This window comes from Balearica regulorum, chromosome 3, assembly GCF_011004875.1.
Source record: "Balearica regulorum gibbericeps isolate bBalReg1 chromosome 3, bBalReg1.pri, whole genome shotgun sequence".
NCBI classification, from domain to species: domain Eukaryota; kingdom Metazoa; phylum Chordata; class Aves; order Gruiformes; family Gruidae; genus Balearica; species Balearica regulorum.
Genome location: NC_046186.1, coordinates 80433227 through 80441594, shown reverse-complemented (window position 1 = coordinate 80441594; position 8368 = coordinate 80433227). Strand labels below are relative to the sequence as shown.

General features: G+C 42.0%; 1 protein-coding gene across 1 annotated transcript; it reads left to right on the top strand.

The window, feature by feature from the left end:
• The first annotated feature begins 319 nt into the window (after positions 1 to 319).
• Positions 320 to 7947, top strand: PSMB1 (proteasome 20S subunit beta 1). The gene is made up of 6 exons (XM_075748635.1): positions 320 to 480; positions 1541 to 1648; positions 3082 to 3163; positions 3531 to 3660; positions 6160 to 6266; positions 7673 to 7947. Exons 1-6 carry the CDS (start codon positions 380 to 382, stop codon positions 7856 to 7858), a joined length of 714 nt encoding a protein of 237 aa, XP_075604750.1. The 5' UTR covers positions 320 to 379; the 3' UTR covers positions 7859 to 7947.
• The last annotated feature ends 421 nt before the right edge of the window (positions 7948 to 8368 follow it).

The following is an 8368-nucleotide window of genomic DNA, read 5'->3' as shown; positions in this document are numbered from 1 at the left end:
GGGAGCGGCACACGGGGAGCCCACAGCCCGCCGGCTGACGGGGAGCGGCACACGGGGAGCCCACAGCCTGCCGGCTGACGGGGAGCGGCACACGGGGAGCCCACAGCCCGCCGGCTGACGGGGAGCGGCACACGGGGAGCCCACAGCCCACAGCCCGCCGGGGAGCGGCCCGCTGAAAGCAGAGCACCGGCCGGCGCGGCTCCCAACGGCCGCGGGCGCGCGGGCATGCCAGCGCCCCCCACCGCCCGCCCGCGCGGGGCTTCACGTCCTCCAGAGCAGACGAGATGAGGCCGCCGCTGGCTTCCTAGAGCGGTAGATCGCCACTTCCGGCTCCCGTGCGCCATTTTGCCGTGAGACAGCACCGGTTTGGGTTGTGAGGATGTTGTCCGCTGCTGGTTACGCGGACTCCAGGCGTGAGATGGGCTATGAGCTCGGCGGGCCTGTGCAGTACCGCTTCTCTCCCTACACCTTTAACGGCGGGTGAGGAGTCGTTGGCGGGGGGGTGGGGCGGGCTGAGACACCCCCTTCCTCGGGGGAGAGGGCCTTGAGGAGAGTGGCGGTAGGGCTGGGTCTTCCTCGTCTTATTTTTGCCTCCCCCCGGCACTCTGAGGATTTGTCTCCCCTTGCGAGCGTCTCTTTGTAGAGAAAGGGGGGCAGCAAGGGGGAGAGCTGGGGTCGGCCTTGCCGTGGGCTCGACCTTCCCCTGGGCTGAGCGTCCCGCGGGTCCTTGCAGTTCTTCTGGGTGTTCTTGCATGTCCGTGTGGCTTTTGGCACACTCGGGCTCCCTGAACTTTTACCGATCAAAATAAGCACCTTCCGTTCCCCGCAGGGTTGTTTCCTTATAGTGACTCAGGAAAACCATGTAATGGTCATATTACCAGCTTTTAAACGTGTAAGTGGGTTGAAAGCTACTTTGTCATAGTTGTTAAAGGTGGGTGATGTTTTACAGACACTTGCTTTGAGTTGGTGACAGGATCTGGCCAAGACAGTGTTGTTTTTTATTTTTTTTTAATAATACCTAACTGCTTTTTAAAGGACATTTGTTTGTTACTTAATGGTAGCACATATGTGGCAATCACAAAACTAGTTATTTAGAAGTAAATAACACAGGATAATATCAGATTAACAAAGCAATGATAATTTAAGTATAATGATACTAATGCGTAGTACTTGGCTGCAGTGTTTTTGTTTGGAGAGCCAAACTGGTTTAGAAGGGTGAATCTTTCATTAGCAGGCAACTGAAATTGCTAGTCCATTGAGTCTGGTTCTTGCATTGTATAGAAATTCTGCTTTATCAACTCTCCATACAGTTCTTTGGTTAGAGACTCATGGATGTATATTTTCTTCAGTGTGTCTGGTATCTTTTTCCTCCAATCTTGAGTCACATGTAGGGATGTGCCTTGTGGGAAACATAGCAAGAAATATAAGATGTTTGAGAAAATGTGAGTCTGGATATAGAACTACTATCTAGTCAGTTCCTCTGTTGCCTAAGAAAACGTTTGTGCTAAAAGTCACAGTTATATGAATACCCTTCTTTAAGGACTGTGTTGGCGATTGCTGGAGAAGACTTTTGTGTTGTTGCCTCTGACACACGACTGAGTGAAGATTATGCGATTCACTGCCGGGACAGTCCAAAATGCTACAAACTGTAAGTCCAGATCTTATAAAAATTGATACAAATCAAAGATCTCTGGTATTGATGAGCATGTCACCTGCCTGGAATGATCCATCATTTTCTTTAAGCAGAATTGTCGGAAGAAAAAGGATAGTAACAAAATTGACTTTGGAGTCATGGTGACTCTTGCTATAATGCAAGATATGATGTAAATACAGCCTGATTTCGTGTTGCTTGCTCTTGAAGTTAGCTGATAACAGAATGTTTTTAGCATGATACAAGGCTTAATGTAAACTAGGTAGTTTTTTGGCTTGATAATAAGAAGAACTTTTATCTTAATTGTAGCAAAACTTAGTGCTGCAGTAACTTGTTCTGCTTTGCAAGGACTCCTGGTGTTGGTACACCAGTGTGCTCACTGCTGCCAGTCGTACTGTGTCTCTCTAGTTAACCATCTGGCACTTCAAATAGGTGTTTGTTTTAGGAGAGGTAAACCTGTCAGAGTTCCATTATTGAACTTTTTATACTCATTTTATGCTTATCTTGACTCACCTAGATAGCATCCCCTTGGTTTAAAAATACATATTGTTTACATTCTTTTGAGTGTAGCAGGTGCGTACCAGGTAGACTGCCATCAGCTATGTAAATAATATTTTTGTTTATGGTGGGTTCATTTGTTGATGGCACAAGATCATATGAACTTAGGTTTTTCCTGGTTAACTCCTTACTACATCTTTGATACTGTCCAAATGGAAATTACTGTGGTTCAGTCTGCATACTGCACATGATCACTTTCTGTAATTTTTGTGACAGACTGAGAGAAGATTTCAATTTAAATTGTTTTCTGAATGACTGCTTTGTGTTAGTCTGTAAGTATGTGTGAATATTTGTAGATTCTCACCAATTTACTAGAATTTAAATTCCAAATGCGTGTCCCTTAGTGTTCATGAAACGTTTTGAAACTAAGCAAAGAGCTAACCTTCTCCAGTGCATCCACAGCCGGATAACTTCTGTTGTGCTGACACAGAAAACCACCTGCAGCATAAATGTTACTTTAAGCATTGTACAATCTTTAGGCAGTCCTCTGCCCAGGTGGAGTAGAACTGGGCTGAGTGCTACGATGTAACAGGCTCCTTATCTCAAAACAGATCCTCTAACAAGACTGAATGGTAATAGCTAGAGTTAGGGGTGCATGAAGAAATTAAGAATTTCTTTTTGTCAGTCTTGATGTGGAAGTCAGAGGATTGAAGACAGACATCTGTGTGGTCCTGCATGTAAGGAGCCCTCTCCAAGATGTAGGTTGCGGTTACCTTTTATACACAGAATATCTGTTACTGCTCTTTAGACAACTGTTTCTGATAGCCTTAGAGAAACTGAAAATACATTTGGTGTTTCCATAATAATTACTGTGTAAAAGTGGTATAGTTCATACTAAATCTAAAATCACAACAAAATTTTACATTTTACAGAACAGAACAAACGGTCATTGGATGCAGCGGTTTCCATGGTGACTGCCTTACCCTTACTAAAATTATTGAAGCAAGATTAAAGGTAGCTAACTATCTTTATTGTATTTAGAAACCTGTATTATTAGTATCATGTTTGAGACCAATAATATGATAAGTTTTAAATACATTTTTTGCTGTTTTTCTTCAAGTATTTATATCATAACCGTATTGCTAGTGCAAGATCAGGCAGGGGAAATTGATGCTGTGCTCTTACTAAGTGTAACATCACAAATTCAAAGAATGGAAGAGTTGGAGAGGATAATGTTAATGAGGCAACATCTATTCTTTTCAAAACTTTGGAGAAATGTTAATTTTTGGCTTGTAAGAAGGCTTTGCTTTTAGACCAGTGTGTTTTCAGTAATCATGATAGTTAATAATCGTTCTTCTTGGATGTGCTGTACCATTTGCAGATGTACAAGCATTCCAATAACAAGACCATGACTACTGGGGCTATTGCAGCAATGCTGTCTACGATTCTGTATTCCCGACGTTTCTTTCCTTACTATGTTTATAACATAATTGGTGGACTTGATGAAGAAGGTAAGACTTTAGCCTCTCTTTTTTTTTCCCTTTTTTTTTTTTTTTTTGTTTAAAAGTTCTGCAGGTGAATAGCTATCCTTTTACGTCTCAGGTGTAGTGATGGAGTAATTAAGTTTGTGTTCCTGTTCCTAACACCTGCCTTTAGGCATTATGGTACTTACACAGGTCAAATGCATATTATGCATCTGACTTGTTTCCTAGTTCTGCTACTAACTTGATCTTTCATGTCTGAAGGTCTGAAAGTCTAAAAACTGTAATTATTTGATTACAAGTGAAATCTGCTAACATTGCTTACCTCTCATACTTTACTCTAGACTGGAACACTTTATAACAGCTTTTCTGGATTTCTTAATTCTGTCTTTAAAGGAGGTGTTAGCAGTGAAATTGTATATATTTTACTCAGGCCTGTAAGTGTGGTAGAGGTTATTAATATGAAGATTTACTCCAGAAACAGGTTTCTACAAAGTGATTTTTAAATGTTAACTAACGTCTAATGAAAATCATGACTTCTAGATGGAAGCTGTAGTTTAACGTACAGCCCTTCTAGGACTTGCTGGGCTCTTGTCCAATGATTTGGTTGAGTTGCTAAAGTACAGTGTTCTCTGGCTTTCAGCAGGAGCTCAGAGGTGGTCTCGTTTGGATAATTTCAACCATTCCCCGTGGTTTGTTGTTACCATTTATACTGCTTTCCCAGTCTTGCTAAGACAAGTCTACAGTATGTGGAGTCTGGAAAGGGATTCATCTCCCCCACATAATGATAAATCTTGGATTATGAGGGTGCTGTAGCAATTGATAAGAATCAGAGTGCATGTTTGCGTGTGTGGGCTTAATTTGGGTCTAGCAAGATTGATTTGGTTTGATTTAGTGTTACTTCTTGGATCTGTGCTAGCTTTATCAGGGCTGCTCAGCTACCTGTGCTGTGCTGCCAAGTGCACCGGCCAGTTTATTAAATCAGGTGCAGCCTGTCTGAATGGAAAGGCCAAACTTGGCTGGGTGCTGTGCTTTGACTAGCATGTCCTCATCAAACCCTGATCACAGAATCATAGAATGGTTTGGGTTGGAAGGGACCTTAAAGATCATCTAGTTCCGACACCCTCCACTAGACCGTGTTGCCCAAAGCCTCATCCAATCTGGTCTTAAACACTTCCAGGGATGGGGCATCCACAACCTCTCTGGGCAACCTGTTCCAGTACCTCACCACTCTAACAGGGAAGAATTTCTTTCTAACATCTAATCTAAATCGACCCTCCTTCAACTTAAACCCATTACCCCTTGTCCTGTCACTACACTCCCTGATAAACAGTCCCTCACCATCTTTCCTGTAGGCCCCTTCAGGTACTGGAAGGCTGCAATTAGATCTCCCCAGAGCTGCCTTCTCTCCAGGCTGAACAACCCCAACTCTCTCAGCCTGTCCTCATAGGAGAGGTGCTCCAGCCCTCTGATCAGCTTCGTGGCCCTCCTCTGGCCTCGTTCCAACAGCTCCATGTCCCTCCTGTACTGGGGCCCCCAGAGCTGGACGCAGTACTCCAGGTGGGGTCTCACGAGAGCGGAGTAGAGGGGCAGGATCACCTCCCTCGACCTGCTGGTCACACCTCTTTTGATGCAGCCCAGGACACGGTTGGCTTTCTGGGCTGCAAGCGCACACTGCTGGCTCATGTTGAGCTTCTCATCAATCAATACCCTCAAGTCCTTCTCCTCAGGGCTGTTTTCAGTCCATTCCCCGCCCAGCCTGTAGTTGTGCCTGGGATTGTGCCAACCCATGTGCAGGACCTCACACTTGGCCTTGTTGAACTTCATGCGATTCACACGGGCCCACCTCTCCATCCTGTCAAGGTCCCTCAGGATGGCATCCCTTCCCTCCAGCGTGTCGACCCCACCACACAGCTTGGTGTCATCAGCAAACTTGCTGAGGGTGTACTCGATCCCACTGTCCATGTCGCTTCAGAGCTACAGTGTGTCTGCATTGCTGATGTCGGTGCGAGCTAATAAGCTTTGCACAACCTGGCCTAACTTCAGAGGGAAGTGTGTAAGGGACCAGAGCATCGTCCCTGGTTCCAGGAAGGCGATGCAGAGGCATCTGAGCCTGTGCTCTGGAGGTAATTCAAGAACGATGGCTAAACTGCCTCTTCGTGCTAGCTTTAGAACCAGCAGAGCTCTTTGTGCAGCACTGTGCTCTGGCATGTTCTCCTGCTTTGATTATTCTGCATCAGCAATTTTTCTGTGGTAAGTACTGTAGAAGACATCTGTTAGAGCATGGTTATAGCTTAAATATTGAAGATAACCTTGTGTATAGCACCAGGCCGCAACCACAGTGAGCCTACTGTACAAAGCATGGTCTGAACATACTGTAGTGTTTTTTGGTAAAGGTTTTCTGGGATTTGTGGTACTCCAGAGACTGCTTATGGGGAGAGCTAGTTTTTGATTGAAATGCTTATCAGTATTGAGAATCTTTTTGGATTGTGGGTTTTTGTTTTTTTTTTTTTTTTTTTTCTTCTCCAGGGAAGGGAGCGGTATATAGCTTTGATCCAGTAGGCTCATACCAGAGAGATTCTTTCAAAGCAGGTGGATCAGCAAGTGCCATGCTGCAACCCTTGCTTGATAACCAGGTAAAATAGTTTTGGTTTGTTTTTTTTTTTGAAATGTTGCTTTAATTTTGGGGAATATTACTTTTGAGAGAAGTTTTAAATGTGTTACAGGTAGGACTGTTAATCCATACATTTGTGAATTGTGTGGTTTACCTTCTCAGGACAAATCAAAAGTTTTGCTTTAGAATCTGTTCAGGTTTTTAATATACTACAAACAGCAGGCTTCCTGTTTAAAATACAGATAAATGTTTTGATTGGGGAATTATGTTTCCCATACAAGCTGTTTGGGGTTTTTTCTGGCTTTTTTTTTTTTTTTCTCCTTAACTGATAACATAAATATGTCTGTGTCCTGGTTTCATGTTACTTAGCATGAAATAGTAATAAATTAAGAAGATAAAATGTATCATATACACCTACTAATTCTATCACTTAACATAGACTTGTTAAAAGTCTTAAGGTTTGTACAATTCAGACACCATTTTCTAAGAACATTCTTACATAAAACTGCTGGAAACTTATTCAATTAAATCTGTCTAAAAATACTTGAATATTATTTTCATATTTAATTGAAGCTGTTAACTGTTGAATGAGAGAAATACCAAAGCATGTTTTACTCATTTTATTCTCTGACACTAGTATTGGTATTGCTTGATCAGTTGAGCATGATGTCAACACAACTTTTGTGCTTAAAAAAGCAATAAGCCGTGGTTCTTATCAGCTGAAAAAGGAATAGAATCTTTCCTTCCTTTTTTTTTTTTTAAACAATTCCAGGTTCTCAGCTTTGACTCAGTTTTGAACTTTAGTTAATAAAGAAAATAAAAATATCTTCTGCAGAAACAAAGTTGTCATAAGTTGCCTTTTATCACTTAGGAGTTTGAGGCATAGTAAGTGACTCTTCCCCCTCCTTTTCCAGTTCTGATGCTTAAGTGGACACTGAAGTTTATCAGCTAAAATACACTGTTTAATAGGACTAGTTATGCTCCAATATAGATTGTTATTTTTTAATTCTAGGTATGTTTGGGAATATTTTAAGAAATGTTCCTAACTACAGAACGTCTAGAGATAAGGCTTGTGTGCTATTCTGATACTGCTAACCCAGTGAGAAGTTTCTGAAAAATTAGATCAGTTCAGATCTGAATGTTCATTGCGATCTTATGTACGCTGAATGGGTGGGAGGAGCTGTACTTGCTTTAACTGGATGTACTACTAGTTACTATTGTAAGAAGATCAGCATTGGCAAAGTTCTGATTGTGCATCTGTAAAGTGTGTGGAGGAATAATACTTTTGCCAGCTTTGAGTTTCTAAGCCAGACCAACTGTTTCTTCTTTTTAGGTTGTCAAAATTTGCTCATTCTAGTGCAGAGACTGAAACAGCTTTCATGCTAGATGGAACACGCTTCCTTTAAATTGCATTTTCTTCTTCCTTAGATTGGTTTCAAGAACATGCAAAATGTGGAACATGTACCGCTGACGCTGGAAAAGGCTTTGCAGCTGGTTAAAGACGTCTTTATTTCTGCTGCCGAGAGAGACGTGTACACTGGAGATGCACTTAAGATTTGCGTTGTCACAAAAGATGGAATTAAAGAGGAAACTGTCCAGTTACGAAGAGACTAATTCAGTTCACTTATAAACATGTAATCTATGATGTACAATTTACCTGTATTAAGATGACATTTGTCTTAATAAATTTTTTCAAGAAGTAATGCTGAATATTTTCTATCTGTGGAAGTGCTAGTGTTTCTTAGAAAACTCTCTTTACCAGAGCAGTTCATGGTGAGGATGAAGCTGAGTGTTAAGAGTCAGTTTGGTTTGTCTCATCTTAATCTATTGATCAATCCAATTCCAATGTCAATTTAGTCCCCTTCTTGCAATCTCTTCTGCTACAACATGGAGGAGTATAAACTTACTAAATTAGGTTCACAGGCTCTTCTGATAATAATTTCAGTTTGGCCTCGGTTTAGTGATAAAAGCGTTTGTTGTGTTTGTGCTGCCTTCTCTGCACTTCATAGCTTACTTTTCCTTTCTTTTCCTTTATCTTTCTGACATGCTGTCTTGGCATTTGACCTCTGCACTTACATACAGAGACTATATGAATGAGTCACCTGAAACCAACTTGTCTGCGTA

Bases quoted from the DNA above. Each gene is read 5' to 3' on its own strand.
- PSMB1 (XM_075748635.1), top strand. From the start codon at position 380: ATGTTGTCCGCTGCTGGTTACGCGGACTCCAGGCGTGAGATGGGCTAT. The intron at 1,649-3,081 runs GTAAGTCCAGAT...TACATTTTACAG, and splicing joins AGTCCAAAATGCTACAAACT to AACAGAACAAACGGTCATTG. The intron at 3,164-3,530 runs GTAGCTAACTAT...TACCATTTGCAG, and splicing joins TTATTGAAGCAAGATTAAAG to ATGTACAAGCATTCCAATAA.